The 27,905-nt window shown below is 40.4% G+C and overlaps 1 protein-coding gene across 7 annotated transcripts; it reads left to right on the forward strand.

Moving 5' to 3' along the window:
* The first annotated feature begins 538 nt into the window (after positions 1–538).
* Positions 539–23,943, forward strand: ACOT9 (acyl-CoA thioesterase 9). 7 transcript variants are annotated; one of them, XM_036381344.2, is made up of 16 exons: positions 539–959; positions 2,339–2,430; positions 4,003–4,029; positions 6,981–7,026; positions 10,544–10,714; positions 10,803–10,840; positions 12,726–12,809; positions 13,392–13,495; positions 14,290–14,363; positions 16,481–16,548; positions 17,521–17,632; positions 18,686–18,776; positions 19,652–19,737; positions 20,525–20,612; positions 20,800–20,950; positions 21,226–23,943. In XM_036381344.2, the coding sequence occupies exons 1-16, from the start codon at positions 946–948 to the stop codon at positions 21,282–21,284; spliced, it is 1,305 nt and encodes a 434-aa protein (XP_036237237.1). In that variant the 5' UTR covers positions 539–945; the 3' UTR covers positions 21,285–23,943. The 7 variants fall into 7 exon arrangements, with proteins under 7 accessions (XP_036237237.1, XP_036237252.1, XP_036237223.1 ...); XM_036381330.2 differs by lacking the exon at positions 539–959 and adding an exon at positions 1,041–1,352; XM_036381359.2 differs by lacking the exon at positions 4,003–4,029.
* Positions 23,944–27,905: the final 3,962 nt, after the last annotated feature.

Raw genomic sequence — 27,905 nt, forward strand, 5'->3', positions numbered from 1 at the left:
AATTAAAAAAAAAAAAAAATCTGATTAATTGAATTTGTTGATTATTTGCCAGTGCAAAGCACACAGTTTATTTAACACAGCTCTAGTTTCACAAAATCAATTATGTTGGAAAAGACCTGAGATTATCGAGTCCAACCTGTGACCGCACACGAACGTGTCAACCAGATCACGGCACTGAGTGCCACACCCAGTCTTTTTCTTAAACACTTCTAGGGACGGTGACTCCAGCAACCTCCCTGGGCAGTTCATTCCAAAGTCTAAACACCCTTTCAGTGAAGAACTTGCTCTGCCTAATGTCCAACCTAAATCTCCCCTGGTGCAGGATAAGACTATGTCCTCTCGTCCTGTCGCTGGTTGCCTGGGAGAAGAGGCTGACCCCCACCTGGCTACACCCTCCTTTCAGGGAATTGCACAGAGTTAATAACGTCACTCTTCAAGATTTTAAACCTCCTCTCCTTAGGAAATTCCGAGCCTCTCAGTTACCTTCCCTAGCAGTGCCACCAAGTGACGGGCCGGGGCAGGAGGCCGTGTTCCCCACGGCCGTGTGACGGCTTGGGGCGCGCCTCAGGCTCCGGGCACAGCGCCCAGCTGAGCGCCGCCAGCCCGCCTTCCTCACGGCACAGTGAAAAAACGGAGCATTAAAAAGAAAAAATAACGATGTTTATTAAGAGCGAGTCCCGGCAGGGCCCGCCCGCTCTGCCGGGCCCGCCCGACGACTAACGGTGTCCTGCCCCAACCTCCGCCCCGGGGAGCGGCCGCTCTGCCACGGGGACACGGGGCAGGCCGGGGCCGGCGGTGCCACCCGGGGATCCCGGCGGAGCGAGCGCTTCCAGCTGCGGCCGGCCCTGAGCCCTTTCTGTGCGCGGCGAGCCGGGAGTGGCCGGTGCGGGAGGACCGTGTGGCTGCGGCAGGCGCGGCCCCGCGGTGACAGCCCCGGCGAGCACCATGCTGCCCACCCGGTAAGGCGCGTCCTCCGGCGCGGGTGGGGAATGGCGGCCGGGGGAGATGGTGCTCCCGGCGGACCCAGGCCTGGGCCTGGGCAAGGAGGCCGTGCCCCGACCCTTGCTCCGCGGCCGGGCCACGCTCCGCCATGAGGGGCTCGGGGCGCGGCCAGGGCGGGGCACCCCGAAACTTGAGCAGCGCCGCGGGCAGCGCGGCCTCGGGCGCGGCGCCTGGGCCGGGCTGGGGCAGCGGGCGGGCGTGAAGGGGCCCTGCGGGCTGCGGCTGTGCCGGGAGGGCGTTTGCTGGCCCTGCCGTGACACGCCGAGCCCAAGGGCTGCAGCACTCACAGAGGCGTTTCACATCGCCATCCACGTCATTCCTGTGCATACGGGACTCCGCTGCCTTCGGAGGTGTTTTGTTTTTTGGTTTTTTTTTTTTTTGTGTGTGTGTGTGTGTTTGTGTTCCCGTTTACTCTTTTAAGTCCTCCATGAGGACTTAACATCTGCAGACAGTGAGGGCTTGTGTGTACATGATACATATGTGTAGATAGTGTAGATTTGCATGAAGGGGGGAGAGAGAGAGATGTGTAAATGGCCTTGCTTTTCTGTTGGACCTGCCACCTTTCCTTTTTTGAGGTGGAACCTCAGTCCCAAAGGAAGAAGTAAGGACCAGCAATCCATATTCCTTGTCAGGATGATGCTGTGAACTGTCACAAGGGGATTTACACACCCTCTGTGTGTTTTTGTGTTAGCACAGTTATGCTTGCCTAGAGGAGTAGTGCTGGCTAGTTACCTTGTAGAAAGAACACTTAGTGAATTGTGGGTGGATTACATTCTCTGAAGGGTTTCATGGTTGTTCCTTCTTGCTTAATGGCTAAGAGGTTTATATCCTGCACTTTAGGCTTTTTGAATTGCTGCAGCACTAAGCCATGGAGGAGAAAACCAGGCTTAGCTGAATGGAACTGCTTGTGATACCTTGTGAAATCTTTTTTGGTATATTCCTCCTTCCACTGCTATGCATACCAGCCAAGTGCAGGAGAAGTGTATGTTTAGGGTCATAGATGATTTCCTGGAGGCACATGGACCCCATCTGTGTTAAGATGCTACAGGGTAGAAGCTGCTGTTGAGTCTAAGTTGGTTGTCTTGGGGCATCTGAGTAGTCAGTGAAGAAAGCAATTACTGACAGTGAAGCATTCTTCTTTCTCGTTTATAGATAACAAAAGGTATCAGTTGGAATTTCAACTGTCTTGGAACTGTTGCACTGATAGTATCTAGTTCTAAAAATCAAGCTGAAGACTGGTGTTTCTGAAACCACCAGAATAATTCCAAAATTAAATCCTAAATTCTTTTTGTGGGATTATTTTTAATGACACAAAATTCTTCTGCTCTGCCTATAGGTTGTGCATCATGAGGAAGCTTCCTTCTGTTCTGGCTAGGACACTCACTTTTGGGACCAGTGCCTCCCCAGGGCTTCCTGACATGTCTGAAGGTAAGGTAGATGGCTGTGCTCTGGAAGATGTCATGATGTTACTGAGGAGTTTATTTTTCCAGGTGATGTCCCTCCATGTATTAGTATGGTTTGGATAATGAATGTGCCCTTGTCTGTTAGCTCATAGTAGTAGTGTTCAGGAAGCAGCAGACAATCACTGGATGTTTGGAGGTGGATGGCACAAATATCCATAATCATTGAAACTGCAGATTTAGAGGCTCCTCTGGTTCTTCAGCCTTGGCAGAGCTTGGTTCTTTTCTGGCAGCATAACTGCTGCTCAGCTTGGGTCTTGATAGAAAGCCCATGTAGTGCAGATAGTTACAATGAGACTGGAGAGAATGACCAAGAAATAGGGAACTGAGAGGAAATAATGCTGTACAGAACTTTTAATCCGTCAGTCCTGTCAATTTCACAAACTTGTAGAAATCCTTAAATCAGATCAGCAGCATTGCCTCATGAAATTGCTCTTGTCAATAGAGCTTTGTATTGAAAGGTTGTTTCAGTGCTCCAATAGTAATAAACCATAATGCTCCTGTTTCAGAAGCTTTTAAAAAAAAATTCTTGCATTCCAATCCCTTGTACTTTGAAAAGGGCAGGAGGAAAAAGGCTGGAGCCACTTACAAGTAATTCCTTCATGGAGTTCTGCTTATTTCTGAGATCTTCTTTTTTCCTTTGTTTTCTAAACAGAAGACACCAACAGTTACTGGTTATCCAATAAAAGAGAAAATGAGGGTTATTTGTTGTTAGAGAACTTATTTTCATTGTTGTCAATAAATGGCAATTTAGGAGGTTAAAGGAGTGAAGCAAAGATACATGATGTTGCATACTTGCAGCTTGCCCTGAGTGTTTATTTGAAGATTTGGAAATGATGACATCTAGAAGGCCAGTAAAAACAGTGAAACAGTGAGGTCATCCTGGTACTCCAAGGGGTACTAATATTTTGTGGACTACAATAACTGTAAATATTTGAGATTCTGTTTCAAAATTGTTCAAATTCAAAGTTTTGCTGATATGTAAACTATTCTAGTGTTGTGTAAACTATACCTTCAATTTGATATCCATGCTTTCACAAAACACCAAATACTTTTTCTTACTTGTTTTTCACATGCTTCCTTTTCACAATTTTGGGTTCCCATTGTGAATGCCCTCACTTCTTCCATGGCTCTCCCAAAGGCTACACAAAGCAGGACTTTGGAATTTTCCTCTGAAAAAACTCTCATCCCACTTCCTGAAAAATGCTACAGGTGGTCTTTCCAAAGTTAACACTGTTTGTCAACAGTACATGGTAGCCCTGAGTTTGAAGAACTGTTTGGGGTTACACTGCAAGCAGATGCCACACAGACTCAGACAGAGAACTGGAAAGCTGGCTTGAAAGGAAGCACAAACTGAGTTGAAAACAAAAGGACACTGACTGTAAATCAGGCAAGGATAGATTGCCTGCAGTTACTAAAATTAAGGAACATCTGCCTAAGCAGAACAGAAGCAGGTAGAATAATCAGATAACTCCTTAGTAGGTGTAAATTGCATTGTTTCTTTTCACTGTTAATCTAACCTGTGTTTTGTACTCCACAGGACAGTCACCCATTCATGTGAATAATGGTGTGTTGTGGTAATTTGTACATATTAAAATATTTGCTATAACACTAAACTTACTCAGCTACTGTTTTTCCTTACTTTAGCATTGATGAAAAATGAGGTGCTGTTATTCTTCTCTGTTGCCTTGCTTAAAGCCTCTTTGCCTTTGGTGAATGGTCCTGGTCTTAATTGTGGCAGTGTTGCACTAAATCTCTGTCAGCACACTCTGTCTACGGTGCTGGATAAAACGTTTCTAAGAGGCTTGTGGGTTACAAAATCTCTCACTGCAGCTGCTCCTGCAGTACTTGGCTTCATTTTAGACATTTGAATCTGTGTCCTTCACCTCAGTCAGAGCAAGCTCTGTACCAAAGCTGGTGTTCTTCCTGAACCTGGATGCAGCTGGGGAGGCATCAGCACGAGGGGCATGGATCTCACTGGTAGAGGTGAATGCAGTGTCTTGTCCAGCTGCTCTCCTTGTGTCCTTTTCCACAGCACAGTGCAAATAAACTCAGACCCTGCTGCTGTGGCACTGGTGATCCACTGATGCCAGTTTAGGAGATACTGTGCAATATGCTATGTGAGCACTATGGAGAGGTCCCATTTGCTATAACTGTTTTACACACTTGAGACATTTTCCAGATAAGAAAAAAATAGCTTATAGATTTTTGTGCTTAATTTTCTTACTTAAATTTCTGTTGTTACTTACTTAAATTTCTAATATCTAGAAGAGCAGGATAGTCTTCCCAGAAGGAAAAAAAGGAAAAAGTTAAAAGCCATGTACTTATGAACTGTAAAATGGACAGTTTTGTTGTTAAGCCAAATCTAGTATTAGTAATCTTCTAAACAACATTTAGAAACACTTTACATTTTGTCCCTTTTATTGTCAAGATAAACATTTTAATGTTTTCTTAGCCTGGAAAATATTTATTTTTATGCCTAAAACTGAAATCAGATGTATTAAATGGGACTAACAGCTTGTAGATATTCTTGCAGGTTTGGACCTGAGATTTTTTTTTCAGAGCTTTTTACCTCTTTAGAGATGAAAAGGAAGATGAGTTTAGTTTAAACAAAGAGAAAGTGCTGTTTATTCCCTGTCCATCCCAGCACAGTCTGCACACTGTTGAAAACTGTTGATGTTTTGTGTTCTAGAAGCTGTAACAGTGTTTCTGCTAACACTGTGTTGATCAAATGCATGCTATGGCAGCTTCACAGGTGGAGTATGAGTAACAAGACAGTAATACCTATTCTGTAAGCCTGCTGCTGCTTAAGGAAAAAGGAATCAGACCTTCCCTGTTTCCAAAAGAAGTCAACTCTCAAGATTTTCAGTCAGGTTCTCTCCTTGAAATTTTTTTTGTTCTTAGAATTAGTAGTAGAAGTCTTCTAATTTCAAAACATGTTTTTAGCCTAATTTTCTAAAGAAATGAGGTCTAAGCAATCTGTTTCTTTGTCTTTGTCTGCCTATCTTCTTGTCTTCCTCATCTTCCAGAACCTTTTGTTGATGTCAGCCAAAATAGATGAGCCACCAGTCTCAAAGAGAAACATATTTCCACAAATTTTGTGAGAATTGGCTTCCAAATGAGAGATTTGTTAGGGTGCCAGAGCTGGTGCTGGAGTCAGGCGTGGACACTGGTGTTTGCTGGCTGTTGGTGAGTCACTGGATCCATGTGCTGGCTGCAGTCATTCCCTTGCCTGCCTCTGGCTCAGGCTGGTGCTTCTCTGGCAGGCAGGCAGAGCAGAAACAGGCTGGGAGTGCAGGGACAGGGGCTGAGGGTGCTGCAGGGAAGGAGCAGGGAAGGGGAGCTTTGGGGTACAGCACTAGTGGTGGTGTGGGGGCACTTGGGCAGAAGCTGAAGTGACTGAGGAGGAGGGCAGCAGAGCTGAGTGGATCTGACTGAGAGAGTGGAATGTGATTTAAATCCTAGGAATTCAGCTAGGCTCCTCCAGGGTTTATAGGCCAGCTTGCTGATCACTGTGAATACTCTGATCAGGCATTTAGTTTGAAAAATGCCAAGCCTGATAAAGAATCAGCTTGTGACTCACCAGCAGCCTCTTTCAATTTCACCAATGAAATTTCATCAATGAAATTCTGGATATTTTTTGGTTGCTCTTCCTTGATGTGTCCCCAACAGTTGAACCTCCTGGTATAAAAGATCTTTGTATATAAGCAAGGGATCTCTTCTATACAATTCTCAGCTTTTCTTCTGAGCTTGGGAATTGTTGCTGCTTGTTTTCAGATGTTTCCAAATAGCCAACATTCACCAGCCATGAAGTAGTTTGGTAAATTTGATGGGACCTTAGCACACCTAATAATCTCATTTGAGAAAGAGTAGAGAAGATGCTTATGTACATTATTGTTTAGGAAAAACTTGTGCAGAACTACTGTTAACTCTGAGAGCGCAAACAGGGCCAGAATAAATTGTATAGGCCTGTCTTCAGTGTCTTAACACTGTGTTCTTTCAGACTGCTAAACATTTGGGCTATGAAACCTCGCTGGCAAGAACCAGTCTGCTGATACTGCCTGCCTTCGTGGGTGGGATTATTTAATTGGTATTCTCCTCATTCCATTTCCCAGCTGCACTGTTCCCTTTTATGTTCTTCTATGACTTTCTGATTTATGTTATCTCCACAGTTTGTGTTTAGGCTTAATATTTTCACATCAAAATTCCCCAATCTAATCTTGATGCATGCTGTCTTTCAGCTGTTAATTAGCACTGGAGGTGACTGATTGCCCTAACAAACACTCTTTGTTGACTATATGCAATAAGCTATGGCATCATGTTACTCAGCCCATTCCTGTGATATGCCTACTAACAGCAGCAGTCAATTTGGCCACACTTTCATTTCTGGGCTGCTATTTGCATGAATTTGCTTAATTTTCCTGTTCTGGGATGAGGATTTTGCCTTTAACACCAGGCAACCTCATGTTTATCACTTGCAGAGCTAAGCTTGTTTGCTTTGATTTCTTTTTTTTCCAGTGCGGAGCAAATTGAGGGATATAGTGGGAGCATCTACCAACTGGAGGTACAGTGTGCATTACATCTATTTTACTTCATTTGTGAAACCAAGGTGGAGTTCAGGGTTGTGGTAGTGAAAGTTAACAATAGTTAGCTTGTTGTCAGGGGAAATAAAAGATCCCACTAAAAGGTAATTGAAACAAAGCTTCTGCATTGATACTTTGTGGATCACAAATTTCTAAGATTTCTCTGGTAGAAACAAAATATCTGATACTGGTGCTTACCAGATTGTCCTACTAGCTTTGAGTCCGGTGGGAGTTAGGAGCTGTAGAGTCTGGCTGTCAATGCTGTGTTGCTGTTACCTCCTGAGTTATCTCTAGGTGGGTTGCCTGCCTGGTGGATTTCTCCTGCACTGGATTCAGAGGTAGCTGAGCTTGTTCACTGTGTACCAGGCTGGTTCTAAATGGCACCTGTGTCTCTTTGGAAAATTGTCAGCTTGGGATCTGGGTGTCCTTAATCAGGAGCATCTTGAGCATTTCCTTTGTCTGCTCTAATTTAATTTTTGATTAATTTACAGATACTTTAAATAATTGCTGGTTTGGCTTTATTCAAGTTACTTTCCTCCTCCTCTATTACATTGAATAAGCCAGAGTTGACTGTAACCCTCTGCTGTTACAGTCTGGAAAAGTCAATTTAGCAGTCTGGAGGAATTACACATTGCAGTTTGGTTGGTCCCATGTGTTTTGTTAATTTTGACTGTGTTTGCTGAGCTCTTTTTTCCCACTTTGTGCAGTGAAAGAGAAACGAAGAGAGGTATGCCTGGATGAAGTGTCTGATGTGTCCAGGCCTTCTGACTCAGTTTATCTAAACACAGCTTCAGTCATTCTAACAAAAATGCCTGAATCTGGGAACCTGATTTTTGATTAGTAAGAGTAGTATCTAAGCATGAGGGGGCTTGAACTTTTCATCAAGTCAGCTAGAAAGGGCCCTAGAAATTGTTTATGAAAAAGCCTTTCCCACATCCCTGAATGGCTGAGGAGGAACGATGCCATGTGCCATTCGAAAATCGAGATTTTAGAGGGCTCTGGTCAAGTTTGATCTTCCATCTATTTTGTTTCCCCCACTTTTCCCATCCTGGAGGGAGAGCAGACAGGCCAGATCATCACAGCAGTGTTTTTCTTAGACAGGTACTTCTCTCATGCTGTACAAAATACAGCAGAAATGGTTTGCAGATTAATGGATCCTTTCGCTAACGAAGAAGTAAAGCCAGGGAGACCACAGATGGGAATGCTTGAGAATGACAGGTTAAATACAGAGAGGTTTGGTGGACATGGATTGTGTAGCTTGAGAGAGTCCACTTTAAAAATAGAGTGACAAAGAGTTGATACATGTGGAGACTGAACAGCTGGGGATTTAACTGAGTTAGGCCACAGAATGACTAAAGAGGACAAAAGTGAGGAACAGCTTGATAGGGGTCCTGAAAAGGGAGCTGGGGAAGGACTGATGTACATGTCTGGAATGCTGGGAGAGAGAAGGAATGTGTGTTGGAGGAACATCTTTAACCATTGATTTTGCTAAAAGGAGACTTTGGTTTGTGATTTCTCTTGTAATGGCCAGTGGCATTTTGTATTTGTTATGAAAAAGAAGTATCTTGCTTACGTGTTTATTCTGTTTTTGTACTTCTAGTTAAAACTATTAATCTCTTCATTGTTAAATATAATCTAGATGGGGTTGTGGCTATTTCGGAAATACATAAACATTTATCAGGATGTTTAGGGGAGGTGCTAGTTAATATTTAGATGAATTATTGTTACTGTATGAGTAGTACTGCAGTGTGTAACAGTATTTGTCTGTTGAAAAATGTTACTGCTTTGAGCCTGATACTTCTGCATATTGAAGAACACATTCTGAAGTGGAAGTCAAGAATTCTGCTGCTGATCTCAGAGGAGCCAGGATGGAGCTGGTGAAAACAGAATATAGTTAAATTTTTATTGTTAGGTTTCTTTATGTTTGTAGACAAATTTCTGATTTACTTTCTGATTAATTTCTTCTAAGCCTTTCACTGAAAGAACTTGGAAAAAACTTTCTTAAAGAGCATTAAGATGCATCATCTTGAACCTTGCATCTTTCTTTAGTCATCCAGTAATATTCCATTTCTGTTTAGTGGCATAACTTTTAACATTAACCCTCTGCAGAGGCTGTTATCTTTCTGTTTCCTGTAAACTGCATGGTAATCCTATTTCCCAGATGAGGTAAACCACATCTAATGTTTAAAACAAACAAACAAATGAAACTAACTGAAGTTTTCTGCTTCACTTTCACTCTCTTTGATCATGGATTATTTGCATTTTCCCAAAGCTTATTAAACAGAAAAGAGGTAATATACATATGTTGAAGCTTGACTTTCTGAAGTAATACTCAGCCAAGCAAACCTTCATATTAAGTGGCTAATACCCAGAATTCATCCAAAGTCAAAACATAAGACAAAATTTCTTTTTGGTGAAAAGGTTTTTCTGTTGTTTTCTTTATTTCTTCTTCTTCTTTTTTTAATTGGTTTTGTTAAACACAATGTCACTGAAATCTCAGCAATGCAGCAAGCACAACTTGAAGGAATGGCACGCATCCAGAAATTTACATTAAGTTTGGTTGCTTCGTGTTTTATGCATTCTCTTGCTCTATGAAATGGATCCATATTTTTGCTTACTGCTTGGCTTTATGCAACCAGAACTGTTGCACGTTTAACCCTTAGGTTTTTAATAGATGGTATAGATTCTAGGGATGTTATGAAATACTTGCTTTATTCAGTCAGGTTGCACTTCTCAGGGGAGGAAACTTTGGAACAGTTAAGAGAGCATGTTGGGCAAGACTGTTACATCTTGTAGATAGATACCTGTGCAAGGAGCCAATGTGGTGGATTGGAAAGAAGTGGAAAAGCAACTCTGAGGAATTGTTCTCCCTTTTCTGTGTTGTTTCTTTCTGTAATTTTCTATAATTTTAAGATGTCTGTGTAGAAAGAGAGAAGCAAAAGTAGGTTAGTTTTCTTTGTCTTTTAGCTTACTCTTAGAACTGATGCTGCAAAGGATCAGTTTTTAGAACTGAATTCACCTGTGGATGATGGCAAGTCCTAGCAGATTAGTTCACTTGTCATTAGTGCTAGCCAGCACTGTGCATCTACTTTACTTCTTGAGAGAGATTGTAAATTGGTGGTCAGTCCTTTAAAATTGGCAGTGTGGAAGATGTGTGGTACTGTAGCTCTGGAAGACATGCACAGAATCTCATAGGTTAAATTATGTGTGATCTGTTCTTTTCAAGGGGAATGATTTTGGTAGCATTCAGAATTTGTTCATCTCATTAGTGTGGAGTATGTGCTTGCCACTTGTACACAAACTATTTAAAAGATTTCTGTAGTAGTCTTGCTTAAGATCTCTCATTTTGTGCATTTCACTTTCTTTTCAAGGCACGCTCACTGTGCCTTGCTATATCTACGATTTGGTTTTAACTTTGATCATCATTGATGTGACATCTTTTAGTTAGGGTTTCAGTTCTCTTGCTGTACTTCGGAGTAAAAGTTTTTTTCTTACCAGGGATCATGTGCAAGCAATGCAAGAAAGAAAAGCTCTCCATACTTTACTGGCAAAACGGCAGGAAGATCTCCCTCCTAGGAGAATGAAGGATAGCTACTTGGAAGTTATTCTGCCTCTAGGAAGTCAGCCTGAAATAAGAGAAAAATACCTGAATGTATACAACAGTGTAAGGTAACAAACCATGTTACACCTACAGGAAACTGTTAACTTCTGTTTGCCATATATGTAATTATTTCATTGTCAATCTCCTATATTGCAGGTTTGGAAGGATACTTGAAGATCTTGACAGTTTAGGAGGTATGTACCTATGTCTTTGTAAAGGCTGCACAAAGTGAGTTTGATTACTGCTGAGCACTGGTTGGTATGACACAGTAGGGCCTTGGAAGGAAACCCATAATTCTGCCATCTCAGAAGGAAGGAAAAAAAGAAGACACTGGTACTGAAAGAGAAGGAAGGATGATAAAGAATAGATGGATGCAAAATTGTTTGGCTTCCTGCCTCTGTCAGATTTTTAAAGGACCAGCTACAAAAATAATTTACTGAAAGGGGATCCCAAATTATGAATTTGCATTTTCAGTGTGAACTCAGAGAAAATTTGCAGAGTGCATATTAAAAATGAAAACTTATGATTTTTTTAAATTGTAAAAAAAATCTCAACCAAAATTGCCACAAATACCAACAGTTAATGAGATGCAAATATCTTTATATTATATATAAGAGAGTATAATCTGGAAAGCATGTCATGTATCCATTGAGAACAAATTAAAAACAATTGAGGTAAGTTCTTGGGTTCTGCAAATTGTTGTTAAGGGTAAAACCAACTCAGTTATTTAATGAGTACTTATTTGTGGTCTTGAAAGGTTTACCATCTTTTTCTTTTGTGTAATAAGTGTGAGGTTGTTAATAGAACTGGGAGATATTTTTTCTTAAAACATTACCACGTGACTTCCTCCTTCATCCTAGTTCCATAACTGGTTGGGAACTTTTTGATGGAGTTTTTTGACAAAGAATTAAGTACTTAATAAGGGGAAGTTGTGAATAGGACATCTTTTTTCTGTTCCTTCTGAGAGTTCAGATGGACAAAATTGAGGAAGGCAGAGAAAGAAATGAATGAGTGAACAAATGCATGTACATTGTCAGATGAGATGAGCCTGTTTTTCATTCTGTGCCTTGTTTAATTTCCTCAGAAATCTGTGAAGATCTAATTTTTTTCCTGTGACAGCACAGAATGCCTTTACTTTGTTTACAGTCATACTGGGCTTCAGTCAGTCCCACTGGGGATGTATTGTTTTGGGTTCATCAAGATTCTGTCCCAGTTAAACAATATTCAGGGTGGTCATATTGATACAATAAGTTGATAGGCTTAACAGGTTTTAGAATTGTGACTTCAGTAAACATAGGGAAAAAAATCTTAGATTACTGGGAACGATGGAGATCTTCCAGATCACAGATCACAGAATATTCTGGTTGGAAGGGCCCCACAAGGATCATTAAGTCCAACTCTGAAGTGTATGGTCCATATGGGGATTCCTTCTCTCTTATCTCAGTAAGTACAAGACAGATACTTTTGATAATGAAGATCTGTATTGAGTGAAAATTACATGAACACTAGGAAAAAAACATATCTTTGCAGCCTTGAATTACTCCAAGGAGTCTGTTTACTTGGGTGTCCTCTTATGAACAAAGCTAATTAGTTTAAGTAGTGGTTTGCCTAGTAGTAATTGCAGTGTGATAAATACCTCTGACTATGGTTTTGTGCCTGTAAGGCACAGTTTATTTAATCTCCACCTCTTTAAAGGAATCAGTATTTAAAAAGTCCTCAGATAGCATATATCCTTGGACAGCCTTCATGAAATCAAAACAGAAGCTAGGAGAGTCTGAGACAGGGAGCTGCTGAGGTAGAGCGAAGAGATTGTGTGGGATTGGAAGTCAAGTGATGAGCTGGTTTAAAATGCTTAGTTAAATTTATCTTTGTAGTAAGTAAATATGCAGAGAACTGAGGTAGCTGCTGCTGTTTTCTTTATAGCAATCCCATGTGTTACATACATGAAGATGTGGAAGCTCTGCTCTCCTATAGTAGGATACTTTAGTTTGTGTTTTCTTATGCTTTGCAAAGATGACTTTGATCTGCTCCACTTAAGTTTTTGCTAAAGAGCTGGCTCCATTTTTGATCTCTTCACAGTTCTTATCTGCTACACTCACACCAAGCAGGAAATGCAGCAAAGGTCTCCTTTGTCCATAGTTACAGCTCTGGTGGATAAAATCAGTAAGTGGCAATTTAGTAAATACAATAGTTTCATCTGCTTGTCTTGCTCTTTCATCAGCTACTGCCTTCTCATGGTTGTTATTGAGGATACCTTTTTCACTCCTGTTTAGTTCACTTCATCTTGTTTTAGCTTTGAAGTTTTCTGGCTTTTGTTGACAAGAGGTGCGAAGAGGCTTCTGTAGATGCTTTTCAGCATTTCATGTCATTTCCCTTCAAAATGCAACTTAATGGTTCCTTGCGCTTTTGTGTTTAGTTTAATTTTGGTGTGCAGATTCTTAGCTTCATTTTTGAACAGAGTTTCTTCTGGTGAGTTGGACCTTGCTTATGTTGCCTGGTCTGCTGAACACTCCCTTGGATCTGCTGTCCACCTCTGTGTCTCCTTCCTACTCCTGTTGGTTTCAAAAGTCTGCAGAGGCAGAAACTGCAGACAAGCAGTGTGGTCCCTTGCAACAACTGTCTTTTCTGGGTTGTCTTTGTGTGTGTTGCCACTTTCTGATCACATAAAGGTCTTAGGAAATCTGACCTGTCTAGTATTAGTTGTGAGTGATCTGTCTCCAGTAACCCCTAATGTTTGTCTTGTAGATTTGTGCCAGAAGATTATACATCCAGACTGTGACATCAAATTCACAGGCAATGTTTCTTGGGTTGGGAAGACCTCCATGGAAGTGAGGATGCACATGCTGCAGGTTGGTTCCTGGGACTTCTCTCCATCTTACAACGGGCATGAGGTGCCTCAGGGGAAATTTGCAGGAGCATATAGTGACAGCACAAGGGGGGATGGCTTCAGACTGAGAGAATGGATTTAGATGAGAGAGTGGGAAGAAATTATTTACTGTGAGGACAGTGAGGTACTGGAACAGGTTGCCCAGAGAAGTAGAGATGCCCCATACCTGGAAGTGTTCAAGGCTGGGTTGGATGGGGCTTTGAGCCATCTGATCTTGGAAGGTGTCCCTGCCCATGGCAGGGGGATTGGAACAGGATGTCTTTAAGGTTCCTTCAAACCCAAATCATGCTGTGATTCTATGATAATTCAGGTAAACAGGTACATTTTTTAAATTCAGTTGTTCTCCTTAAGTAAAGTCTCTGATGTAGAAGCTAATGTTACACCTTTTTGTTCTGAACTCCTTACAGTGCTGGCACTAGTGGCAATTAGTGGTGTATATAAAAAAAAACTATGGCATTTCTCAGAGTAAAGGTTAAGTGGGTCCTTTTACAATGACAGTGTTGATTTCCTCTCCTCCCTGCTCAAAGTTTTTAATAAGCATTCCCTGGTAAATGTTTACATTGCAGAATTCCTGAAATGAAAGTTTTTATTATTTCCTTATCTTTGACCGATTTTGAGAGGTGTTGGAAGGAATGACAGAATGTGAAAGTAAGCAGAATTAACAGTATGATTGAATAGTTTATGTCAACTAAATAGCTTGCTAAGCACATTTCCAATTTTAGAGCTCAGGAATGTATTTTTCTGTGTCTCTTTTAGCAACATGATGGTGATTACAGCCCTGTGTTAGATGCAACCTTTGTCATGGTGGCCCGGGACCCAGAGAACAAACGGTAATTTGTAGGATGGGAAAACTTTCCTGACTTCTGCTCTGCTGAAAATGGCAAACATGGCAGCTTGCTCTGTATGTGTAGAAGCCATATAATGTAGGTGGTAAATAAACCACATAGTTGATACTTTCTGCTTGCTAGTGTTAACTTTCCTGTGACAAGCTTCAGACTTTAGCAGTCATGATACCAGGAATTGCTGGTAGTCTTGGGATCTGACCCTTTTTTTTTTAAACCAGATTTTTCTGTGTGTTTAAGTGACTGGTCTGAATGAACACAGAAGTGAATGAGTCTGCTAGAAACCCACCTGCATTCTAGTAGTTGTTAGAATTAATGATTGAGTTTCAGTGGTTAAATAGTCTTTGAGTGATTAATACCATTAATTCCCTAATAGACACTTAATAGGTGTAATCAGAATAATTCAGGTTAAAACTTGCTTGTGTAACTAAAATGAAACTGTTAGGTATTCCCACAGAACATAAAAAACCCCAGACATTTATTTTGTTATTTTTCTGGTTTTACTTTCCCTATAATTCCTTAGCTATTGGATTAAAAGGCTTCTCAGTTGCCCTCTAGGTTTATGACTTCAGCATCAGAAAAATTGGCTGTAATTCTTACCTCTTTCCTATATAGCCTGCCCAAGTAATAAACATTTCTCTGTTTCTAATTAGCTGAAATAATTGCTTGTATTTAACAAAGATATGTTTAATGAAGGGGTTTTACTTGATATAATTATGTGGTCCTGATAACATTAGAAGTAGTTTCTAGATTTTTTTCCTTCAGATTTGAAGGAAAAAACCTAGAAACAGTGAATATACTATACATTAAGAAAACAAATTATATTATGGTTCCCATTTTAAAGACTAATTTTTCAAAATAATGACATCAAACCTAATGTAATTACACAGTAGCAGATTGACTGAGGACAAGACTACATGGACTTGTGCAGATAGATGCAAACTTCCTTGGCTGCTGTACAAGCTAGCTGGCCACAGGCCAGCTGTGTTGTGGAAGCATTCTGTCCATATATGGAGGGTATTTATGTGAGGTCAAAACCCTTCAGAGAGGTACAGGATATGTTAGTTTGGCTGTAGCCCCACAGAAGCAGCATTGTGTGGCTTTGGGAAGCTGGTATTTCAGCAGCTTGGGGCTTGGCCAGGAGAGATGATGTGTGCTGAGCTGAGGGGAGATGAGCTCTGTGATGGACAAGGAGCTGGTGGATGTCCAAAATCCAGAGGTTTAGCAAACCAGGAAAGATCAGTTTGTTGTAAGAAAAAAGCACCTCTCTGCCTCTTGTTGCCAGCCCAAGTAAAGGCTAGGGGTAGAGGTGAATTGTTCAGCAGGTCTCTGTGTGTGTGCATGTATGTATATGTATGTTGTTCTCAGCATTTATATAAATGTTGAAAGTTAAAATATAATAAAATTATAAATATAATATAATTATATATATATATAATATAATTATAAATAAAATATAATAAAATTAGAAACTATGGGGAAGAACAGTTCTTGAAAATAAGTGTTTGTCTTTACTTGTGCAAATAATTAAATGTTATATAATTAGGTTAAAGTAAACTGATTTTTGCAGTAGAATAAACATAGAAATGTTGTGCTCAAGGCATGTCATAACCTTTGATAAGTGGTACACGTGGTAAACAGCTTTTGGCTGTTGATAAGGCTGTCAAGGGAGCATGTAGATTATAAAAACACTTGCTGGCTCCAGCACTGTGCTTCTTCTATTCCAGGAGGAATGGTACCAGTCAAGTTTTGGTTTAAACTATCCTAGATCATCATGTTTCATTTGCTGAGTTTCTGAACAGCTTTATTCTTGAACAATTTTCATTATAATTTATGAGTACAATTTTAGCTTCTTAAGAACCATAGATGTGTTACTTTCTCTTTCCTGATTGCACTAGGTGGTAGTTGGATCATTTAACTGCCTCTTCAGACCTCAAGCTAATGTCATATTGTATTGGCAGCCATATTTATTTTTATCATATAACCTGAAGTATGTAATTTCATCTTGTACTGTGTATGTGAGCAGAAATGGAAGACTGTTACAATGTATTTATGGGACAAATTCTTGTAAAATTTGTAACTTAAAAATACCTTCCTGTCCATAGGCCAGCATTTGTTAATCCACTCATTCCTGAGAGCCCTGAGGAGGAAGAAATCTTCAAGCAAGGGGAATGTATGTCATATTTCCTGGTAGTATGCACATCTGCCTCAGTTTCAACTTAATAGCTGGGAGGAAGAAAAGTTCAGGAATTCTGCTACTTAGAAATGTTCCTAATTTGTTTAAAATCAGAGTTTTGTTCTGTCTCATTTGTGTCAGTAGAGTAAGAGAGTTGAAAAGCCTGCTACCACATGCTTGGAAACTCTTTGGCTAAACTGACAGACACTCCTGACGTGCTCTGCACACCCTCTGGACCTCTCACTTGGCAAGGTGCTCCCCCTGCTTTGGATCTGAGTGCAGCACAGGGGCTCCTAATACTCTGGCCAACTGATTACCCCATGGTGGGCCTGCAGGACATCACAGCTCCTCACCTGTCTGGGTCCCCATGTTCTTTTTGGAAAGAAACTCAGGGAAAAAAAAGGGGGAGAGCAGGAGAAGGAGCATGTAGCTCCATCCTCATTTGTTTCAAGCTGGGGTTTTTAAGTCGAGAATTAGAAAAACACTGAAGACTGAATAAACTGGACAGAAGATCTTTTAAGCTAAAATTTCAATCACTGCAGCCTATGGTAATGAGTTCTGTCATAAACTTTCATTTTGTGCCATTGGCAAAACCTGAAGCTGATTGTTCTGTACGGTTTCTTGTTAAATATGTTCTTTGAGGGCAGTACTCAAGTTGTCTGTAGGATCAGTTTGTGTATGGGTGTCATAAAATATGTGTAGAAGTTCTTCATCACATTGGTGAGGAAGTTCACATTAGTGAACTTCTGCTTTATTTTTATTTCACTGCAGTCAAAGTTCTCTTTGGAGCCAAAGTTCTCTTTGGATCTATAGCACCATGAAGTTGCAGCTTTTAACTTGTGGGGGAAAAGGAAAAATAAATGGAAAGATGGTTGATTTCAGGTTAAAATCTTCAGAGCCATTATTTGTTTTTTCTTTGAACTTTAACACTATGGTTTTTTTTTTTTTTTTTTTTTTTTTAATATTCAGTGAACAAGCTGAAGAGGATTGAATTCAGCACTGCTTCCTTACTGAAAATGGCTCCCACTGCAGAAGAAAGAAACATTGTGCATGACATATTCCTTAATACACTGGACCCAAGGCAAGAAGGGGAGGGGTGAAGGAGAACTAACATCTTGTGGAAGAGAAAATTGCCTTTTGAGTGGGCATTCATAACAGAGTAGTCTGCAATAAGTGCTCATTTAAATTCGGTGGCAATTTATTTGAAATGCAAGGTACAAACTTTAATATGAAATCTGCAGCTCTTAGAGCAGTCTTCTGTTGTTCTAAACAAGCTGTTAGGAATAATTTTGAGGAAAAATGTTAATAATGTTTAAGCAGATAAGAGAATTGAATGGTTTTGCACTCATGACTTGCACAATCAGTTTTCTGCCATGATATCTAATTAAAAAAACGGTGAGGGCAGGAACTGGTCACCTTTTAACCAAATAACCTTGTAATGTGTTTTAAATACAGTACTTGACAACATTATTTGAGGGAGTTGTTAGCATGCTTTTCTTATACTTGAGATTGGTGTGAAGTCATCTGATGCCAACAGCAATAGAACAATGTTTAATTACATTAGTGCAGTGTTGTATTTACAATAATTTATCATTTCTGTGACTTATTAGCCTATACAATTGTTATTTTTAAAGCTGTTTACCAAGGGCAGACCTGCTTTCTCTTAAAATTAGTGGTTGTACTTCTGTCTGGGTTTGAAAACTTCAAAAACTCTCTGCGTGTTTGATGTTGAATTATTCCATTAGCTCACTGTGTGCTTTTATTTCCTATTATGACTTAAAAAACAGAGCAAGGCTTTTCTGACAAAGAGTGCACTTTGTGGTTGTGATTCATCTTTCCTTTCATGTACCTTTCTCAAGCCTCTTCATTCACATAAACTTGCACTTTAGCAGAAGCTTTTGAAAGATCAGGAGCATAAGTTTATTGCAGTAACAAATCGAAGGACAGCTTTAGATAAGGCTTCAAGGTCAGCTGGAACACTGTTTAGTGATACCATTTCTGTTTTGGGTTTATTTTGGTGTTCTATATTTTTCTGGCTTTTTTTAGTATGTGTCTGCATTTGCTGTTTCTGCTTTTTTGGCATGCTGAATTCTGCTAATTCTGTGGACTGTAAAGTTTATTGTCTCTTCCAAAGGACAGTGAGTTTCCGGAGTCGTAAATTACCACCCAATTCAGTGTGGATTGAAGATGCAAAGCTAAAAGGCCTGGAGATTTGCCATCCTGAGGTATTTTGAAAAATATTAATGTATTACAGAAAGTTACTTAAGAAGTAACTGTGAGAGAGAATTTTACAGGGACACAGTGAAAGAACAAGGAGTAATGGCTTTAAACTGAAAGAGGAGAGGTTCAGAATAGGTATTAGGAAGAAATTTTTACTGTGATTGTGGTAAGGCTCTGGAACAGGTTGCCCAGAGAATTTGTGGATGCCCCATCCCTGGAAACGTTCAGAGCCAGACTGGGTGGGGCTCTGAGCAACCTGGTCCAGTGCAAGGTGTCTCTGCTTATGGCAAGGAGGTTGGAACTAGATGTCTTTAAGATCCCTTCCAACCCAAACCATTCTATGACTCTGAATTTTTGCCTAAGATTAATCAAACCACTATTTTGTGACTATGACTCTCAATTTTTGCCTAAGATTAATCAAACCACTATTTTGACCATTCTATGACTCTGAATTTTTGCCTAAGATTAATCAAACCACTATTTTGTTTGGCTTCTGCAGTCCTTGAAATTTAGAGCCTAGTTTCTTTTGCCAGTTTTTTGTTATTTGGTTGGATTACCCCTGCAAAATGGATGATTTTTAATGACCTTGTTTTCTTACCAGACTGTTCATTCTGTGTAAAGAAATTCCTTTGCAAAGTGTTTGCAAAAAGTTTCGCCTTTGGTTGCTGATAAAATTTTGAATTGTTATCTTATGCTGTCAAATTAGTCAGATGAGCTCCTATTAAGTAAAGTTGCCTTGGGCATTTTGAATTTTGCATACATATTTCAGTAGTGATTTTTATATATTCAGGTGTTGGGACTTCTGTTAAATACAGTGAACTGAATTGCAGACTTCAACACAAGGCTTTGAAAAGCATTTGGTATTTGTTTCTTTGTGCAGGAACGGAACATCTTCAATAGGATCTTTGGGGGTTTTCTCATGAGAAAGGCATTTGAACTGGGATGGGCAACTGCTTGCAGCTATGGGTGAGTTGTGGACCTTCAATATTTATATAATCCAGAGCATTTTGCTCATACACAGAGATGGGGAACCCAAGCTAACCAACCTAATGACAATCTGAGCTGAAAATACTTAGGTGTCTGGTGGAATCGTGCACTATTAGTGCACAGTGCTGCTGTACTTGGAGCATCTATCATATTTACAAAGAGATTGGCATCTTGCTCCTTGGAGCTTGGGTTTTAAGCATTACTTGTCAAGAAAAAAAATACATCAATTTTCTGTTTTCTTTTATCTTACCAAGCTATTGAGATAGACTTTATAACCATATAACATATTTATTCTATTAAATAAATATTACATCTTTGCATTTAGTACACAAGAGGAGTGGGTTCTAAACTTCTTCTGTAACTGCTTGAGCTTAGGAAGTGTGACTGAAGTCATCACCCAGCAAAGGTCTATGTATAAGTTGAATGGGGTATGCAAAGCCTGATATAAAGTTAAGTGGTTTGTATCAGTGCTTGAAAAACTTATGCCTGAGCAATGATGGAATGATGGCATGAAGATTGTCCAGCAAGTGTAAGTTATAAGATACAATAATGGTGCAATAATGTATCTTTAGAAAGTGTGTACTTCATTGATGTGAGAGATTTCCTCCAATGATGACATAACTCCTTACTATTCTGGTGCCTTTGTTTAAGAAGAGATTTATTCTCTAATGACCTTCATTAAAATGCTGACAAGAAGATATTTTAAATTTTTGCAAACATCCCTTTTATTCTTTTATGAGAAGAAATTTGTCTTTTGTTTCCTCAGGGGTTCCAGACCCTTTATTGTATCTGTTGATGATATCATGTTTCAGAAGCCAGTAGAAGTTGGATCCTTATTACTGCTTTCTGGACAGGTAGGAGTTGATTTCCTTTTGAAAAGGAGCAAACCTTGTCTTTGCTGTCACCAATGTTACTCACTGATAATGAACAACATGTTATGAGAGTGTGTGACTTTTCTTGTTAAATGATATAATGAAATCTGTTACAGTTTTCAGCACTGCTGATAAATTACAATCTCTAACTCTTGTTTTAACTGTATAGGTCTGTTACACAGAAAAAAACTACATCCAAATTCGAGTACACAGTGAAGTTTACAATGCAAATACCAAGGAGCACCATACTACCAATATTTTCCATTTTACATTTATATCAGAAAATGAGGTCCCACAAGTTGTACCTAAGACATATGGAGGCAAGTATCCCATTAATATGTTGTAATCATAATTCTGTAAAAAAAAGATTTTTTACAAAATTTGTTTCTCTTAGAACACTGGTCATTTTAATAGATGAACTATTGGCATTTAAATAACTCATCAGGATTGCATGGCAATAGATAGATTTTATAGATTTTATGCTTTGATGACAGTGTGGATTACTTCTTCCTTTTGCCAGTCTGTTTAGTTGTAGTTGCCCAGTATTGATACACATTTACTAATGTGGTTCTCTCTTTTCTCCCCTTTATTTCAGAGTCCATGTTGTATTTAGATGGGAAGCGACACTTTACTGCAGTCATGAAAGAAATCTGACAGGCACGGGGTGCTGCAGCAGCAGTGCACCAGCATGCTGTCTTGGCAAGAGCTGGCACTAGAGGTGCCTAATGGACAGGTGCTTGTAATACTCAAAGAAAAACCCAACAACCACCCAAAACCAAACCAACCAAACCCAAACTCCACACCAAAACCTGCCTTTTCAGTACTCTTCATGTATTTGCATATATTTGGATTTTTTATTCTTTACTACTAGAATTCGTTGAAATCTTTTACATGCAAATGCTAGGAAAAGAGGCTGAAAAATGCAGTCTTAGGCTTTGGAGAGACTCTCTTTGTCTACTTTGAGAGATCTCATTGCAATCTTGGCTGTCTTGTCACCATCTGCTGCCTTTCCCTTAGTAGCTCTCTTTTGTGTTTCCCTGATAAGGGATAGAAGTTCTGTCAGAAAAAGGTGTGCAATAAGTAGATACTCACAGGTGAAGCAAATTGACCTCCATTCTTGTGTAAATTAGGTTAAGGGTCATAATTCCTTTTTGAGCAAGGACACGTGCATCTAAGCAGCAGCAGAGGCTCAGAAGTTAGTAGTGTGTGCACAATGGAAAGCAGGTGTTTCCCATCACTGGGGATTTTACTAGGTTATTGCAGCTTCTGTTTGGATGGTTTTCATGTTCCCTTGGGAGGAAACTTATTTTTGCAATGAAAATAGGTGGCTAGATGGTTATTTTTTGGCATTCTGTTTGTGTCCTTGCCAGCCTCTTCTATTTTTTTTTTTTTTGTTTTAATATATAACTGTGAGTTCCTTAGTGAATTAGTTCTCATGGCTTGGAGACTAGAGATCTGACTGGTGGGACTGGATGGGACTGGGAAATGGCATTGTAGAACAGAACATTTTTGTTTGTTAAGGACTGGGAACAGAAAAGGTAAAATGCTGCCCAAATGGTAATGGTGATGTTTGGTGCTGCAGTTAGGGGTCTTGAGAATCTGTGTTGAGCAGCTGCCAGGTCAGCTGCTGAATGATGGGATCTTTATCCCACTGAGGGGTTGTACAGCTAGGGGACAGTATTCTCCTCAGCTGGATTATTTATCTGTTCCCTTGGACTGAAGTGCAGTATGAATATTGCACAGCTCTAAAAGTTGTCAAGTTTACCTGTGAAGGACAGAGAACTTCCCCAACACAGAGGGGACACTATGGTGGTCATAACTATGGCAAATACATAACAGGAAGAGAGTACTTGGTACTGAAGTGCTTTTGATGTAACGGAGAAAGTTAAATAATATCCAATTTCTGGCACATAAAGCCCAATTTCTTGAAATCAGGAAGCTGAGTGGATGGGAGGTGTCAACTTTTAGCAGTGAGTATGTCACAAGCGTGAAACTGGTTCTCTGGTACCTTCACATCAAGATTGGTCAGGACACCCAAAGAGGAGTTGGGCTCAGGGGTTAAACAGAAATGTGATGTCTTACAATACACGGATTCTGGCTTCCCTGTGAGGTTTAAAATCTTTTGAAAAGAGGATGCAGCAAATAGTGATTATGTCAATCAGCACAGATGCATGGACCATGTTGACAAAATTAAGTAGCATGTTGAGCTTTTCTTTCTGAGTAAGAAACCTGAGACAGTCACAATTAGGAGCATTTCCTTTGGTGCTAGGATGGCATGAAGTTCATAACCCCTAGCAGCTCTTTGCTATTCCTGTAAGGAATTGTAATAGAGCACTGTAATAATCAGCATGTTACATATCAGCCTTTCCTTCTTAAGATTCAGCTGCTGCATTGGGTAAGTTAGATTGTTTTCCAGAGTAGGTACAGGGGTGTGGCCTGATCCAGAACAGATTATTGCATTGCTCTGATGGTAAGCTCTTGGTTCCTTCCATAGTTTCTCTTCAGCCACACTCCAGTGCTGACTCAGCTCTTTGACATTAAAATCTTTCATGGTTATGATGCTGTGGAGATAAATTGTATTTTCTGGGTTTTTCCTTTTTAAAACTGACTCTATTAGACTGACCACATAAATAAAGAACTGAAATTGTATCTCAGCTTCTTCCCCCTTGTTGCAGGGATCAATGTTGACTGTTAAAAAATAGATCCTTTCATTTCCTGCCTTCCTATTTATTTCAGAACTATGTTCTACTCCTGAGTACCTGCAGGTTTTTATCACTGACCCAGTGATCCTACCCAGATCACTTTTTTATAACACACATAAGTTAAGGGGATCCCAAATTCATCCTCCACTGACTTTTCAGCTGCATTTAAAGATAAATTTATCATAATTTTTAAATTCAGCCTTTGGGAAGGGGTTGGAGAGAAGAAGAGGTAATAGAGTATGGAGGAAGGTGTGACATCAGAACCTCTGGATGCAGTATGCCACAAATGAAGATGTGTAGAAGAATTGATGTGTTCTCAAAGTTCATGATAACTTAATCATATACCACAATGACAGTAGTTTCAGAATGTATATGAAGCCATACAGAAAATGTGTGTGTGTGTATATGCACATATGTAAAAGATAAATGCTTTTCTGTTTATTGCTATGTATATGTATTCATGTATTTTTTACCTCGAGATGGTGACTCCAAGCTGTCCCCTCTCTGGTATCTTTGTTCAAGGGTATGCATGCTGCTTTGTGCCTTTGTGTGTACGGGAGAAAAATATTCTCTGATCTCACGTTTGGAATTAAAATATTTCAGCATAGTAATTCATGTTGGGTTTATGTTGCAACTTCTATCCAGCCTGTCACTGCTGTAGGTGACTAACCATTACCACAGAAGCCTAAAGGAACTGCTAGAAAATATTTTTATTTATTGTAAGCTTAACCATACAATTTTTTTAAACAAAATTAATTGACTATGGCTCTGTAGCAGGAAGAAAATGTCTGTGCCCATTGTTTCTTGGAATAAGTGAGGAGGAGCAGGATTGCCTCTCCTTACCCTTTCACTTAATAGTGATATAAAAAGAGATTTCTGTAGGATTGGCTGAACTCAGGGCCCAAAGGAATGCCTTGTTTCAAATGTTTTTATTCTGTGGTTAAAAAAGTACTAAAATTACTCAAACTTCATGTAACAGCTTCTGGTAGCCCTTTTTCAAATAGGGCCCATTCCTGTCAGATTTTGTAGCCATGTCACATTGTACAGCACTCTGGAAAAAGTTTGCAGGTGCAATGTGGGATATTGAGCAACAGTTTAAGTTCAGAAACCTGCTCTAAACTCACTGCATGCTCAATTGGTTTTACTGCACATCCAGTCCAGCCTTTGGTGACAGTGGTTTGATTGCTGATCCTGCTCTGAATGCATTCCTAACTAGGCATGGGAGAGATAATTTCTTCATGGGCTAGGCACAAGCCAACAGGAAAATAAAAGGGCAAATACTCAGCTTTCATGAAGAGAAACTGGGGACTCCTTTTGTGGAAGGTGTAGTTGGATGACCAGAGCTGCACAGAAAATACACTGGAGCACTTCTCTGCCAGCAGAGATCCTCAGCCCTGCAGGGCTCCTGTCCATGAGGCAGGAGGCACTGCTGGGCATTGGCAGGTTGGAAAATACCTGTAAGATAAATATTAAGTCCCACTGTAAACCTAATACCAGTACAGGCTCCCAGCAACGTGGTGGTTATTTTTTGGATATACTTGAGTTTGCAGAGGAAGAGGTTTCTGTGGGCAAGGAGCGAGCATAACCCAGGAAAGCTGCAGAGGGCTACATCAGCTAAAACATCAAAAATCTGTGCCTTTATTATTATCTGAATTGATGCTTCTTCGATACTTCTGGAAGTTACATCCAGGAAGTTACATCCATATGTAGCTTAACAGCTGAGGGGGCACTAGAGGGGTGTGGGATGTTTGCCCAAAATAGCAGAGGAAGTTGAAGACTGCATCTCATTATTAGTCATTACTTGCCTTGCAGGAGCATTTTTTGCTTTTTCTGTAGAAGACAAGCTCACAATGGCATCTGCATTTTATGCACTTCCAAGAGAGGCCCCTGAATATATACTGGGGTTTGGGAAAGCAGAGATGTATGAAATTTAAGTTTCCCATTATTTCAAACCTCAGTTGGAGTACTGGAAGAACAGAGTGCTTTGTCATTTGTTCATTTCAAATATGTACAATCACATGGCAACTCAAGTCTTTGCTTAAGGACTACTTCCCTATTTCCCTAATACTTTTTATCCCCATTGAATTGCATTAAAAAAACCCCAGCAACCCTATGCCATCCCTTACCACATGTTTAAAATGTAAATGTGCGATTATAAAAACCTTGAAAGTTTACTCAGCTACGCTGCTGTGACTTAAACTTGCAATGGTCAGAGCAGGCAGATGGCCCCAGTTTTCTTCAGTCACTAAGTGTTCTCAGCACAATTTTCTGTTCTTCACTCAGGCTGTGTAAGCTTTTGACATGTGCTGGTGCTGACTGCTACAGAGATACACCCTGTGGCTGTGTTGCTGTAACTCACTGCTCACTGGGCTCTGCCAGGAGCCATGAGCTAGGTGGAGCATGTTCAGCACACGGCAGATAACTCATCTCTGTCTTTATCAGTGTCACTGGCTGGCTCAGTGCCAGAGGTTCCTGCAGCTGGGAGAGCATTAGGTGTGACTGAGCCAGCTGGCTGGAGAGGGGCAAAGACTCTCAGCACCAGGGCACCAGTTCTAAAGGGGGCACAAGCACCTGTTTATTTTGTGCCTTGGGCTGCTGCTGAATGTCCATGTGATAGCTGGGCCTGCATTTCTCACACTGCAGCGGCTTGGGTCATTTGAACATTCTGTGTGATGTTCTTGGTGCTTCAGGGCTGATGTAAACAGAATCCAGAGCAAAATTCAAGGTGATTTACATCCTAGTCATGTGAGAAAGCACATCTCTCTACATGCTGCCCTCTGGTCTTTGCTATCACAGGCTGGAGCAGCACAGCAGGAGCCTTTGGGGTTTGGCATTGATCCCATTCTGCCTGTTACCCTCTGGATGGGATGAGGCACTTCCTTCCCCAGACCTCACAGGAACAGGGAGGCTGAGGCTCAGTGAAGCTCTGCTTGCCCTGGCTGTGGTTCCCTCTGCCCGTGCCATTGCATGGGTGTTACTTGTATCAGAGCTGAAGTGAAGGAAGGAGCTGTTCCTGCTCTGTGTCTGCAGCAACCAACAGGGAGAGCTGCTCAGTACTCACCCAAGTCCACAAAATCACGTAACTTCACAGGGCAAATGCAAGTCCTGGCCTGGTTCTGCAGAACTGTAGCGAAGAGTCTGTGTATAGGGCAGGGAATTGTATGGTCTGGTGAGGGAAGGGAAGTGAGTTCTCAGGCAGTTGGGATCCAATCAAGAGTAATAAAGTAGTGGTGCAGATTGGAGACAGAAGGTGCCTGTTGACTTTTCAAGGATGACCCTGGTGCAAAAGGGTCACACATTTCAGTTGCTGTTTTTCCAGTTTCACAGAATTTAGAATACTGTGTCAAAAACAGGAAGAGGTGAGAAGAAGCAAGATGACATCCTCAGTAAAGGGTTCTCCAGTGCACACAAGTATGTCTTACATGGAGATGTTCTTCTCACTTCAAAGAAGAAATTCTTGTCCATCAGCCACAAGAGTTGCTGATGATCACATGTCAGTACTTCTCTCAGGAAAGACTACAACTTGTCGCAGACATCTTTCATGAAAAATCCTTTCTTAGGATTTTTCCTTGTGAGAAGCTGCAGTTTCAGCAACCAAAAGTAAACAATGGTTATCTGCTGCTGTGGAATGCAACAGGTAGACCCGTGATTGGTCTCATGTGGATGTTTGGATTTCCTGACTCATGGCAGAGTTGGTTCTTGCTCTCTGTCTGAGACACAGATCTTTGTTATTAATTATTTTCTATTCTTAGCTTAGCTAGCTTCTGAAGAAACCTTTTCCTTTCTATTTCTTTTTAGTATAGTCTTAATGTAACATATATCATAAAATATCAAGCCTTCTGATCATGGAGTCAACATTCTCGTCTCTTCTTCATCCTCAAAACCCTTGTGACCACAGTAACAACAACTATGTCCTTAAAACTAGGAGCCACAATTAGGGAGTGGATTGGCACAGGACACTATCCCCCACATCCATCTGTTAACAGTATAGGGACAGGGCCAAAACTCAGAAAATGTGAAACAGAATTGATCTTATCAGCAAATACACTACAAAATTTAAGCACAGAAAAATTTACTGGTTCAGCCCTTGAATCACGTGAACTGGTAGAGGTGTGGTTTTTTCAGTGCAGATGTACTGATTTATATAGTGTAGGGTATGTTCTTAGAAGTTGAAGAATGTTTTCAAGCTTTACACAGACTGGACATTTAATTCAGCAACTGTAACTTATTCCTGGCTTTTAAGTTAGCTGCTATTGCCACTGGACTACAGACAAATGTACCATAACCAAGTGGCTCTTTTCTAGCTGTAGTTTATAGAATGTGACCAAACACACAAGATTTTTGCAGAAATTAAGAAATCTATTAATAGCAAAAGTCATGAATCTATGCCCAAGATGCTAAATGGATTTGGGAAGACTGAGCATTTAAATACCACTTAAAGAGAAAACATGCATTTCATAAGAATATTCTCTGATAACTAATGAGGTACCTGTGCCTCACATAGGTTAGACTTCTATTTAATCAATGAGCCCTTTAATGTTTTACTGTTACATATTAATCAAACTCACAAAAG

Source organism: Molothrus ater, chromosome 2 (assembly GCF_012460135.2).
Source record: "Molothrus ater isolate BHLD 08-10-18 breed brown headed cowbird chromosome 2, BPBGC_Mater_1.1, whole genome shotgun sequence".
Taxonomy (NCBI): domain Eukaryota; kingdom Metazoa; phylum Chordata; class Aves; order Passeriformes; family Icteridae; genus Molothrus; species Molothrus ater.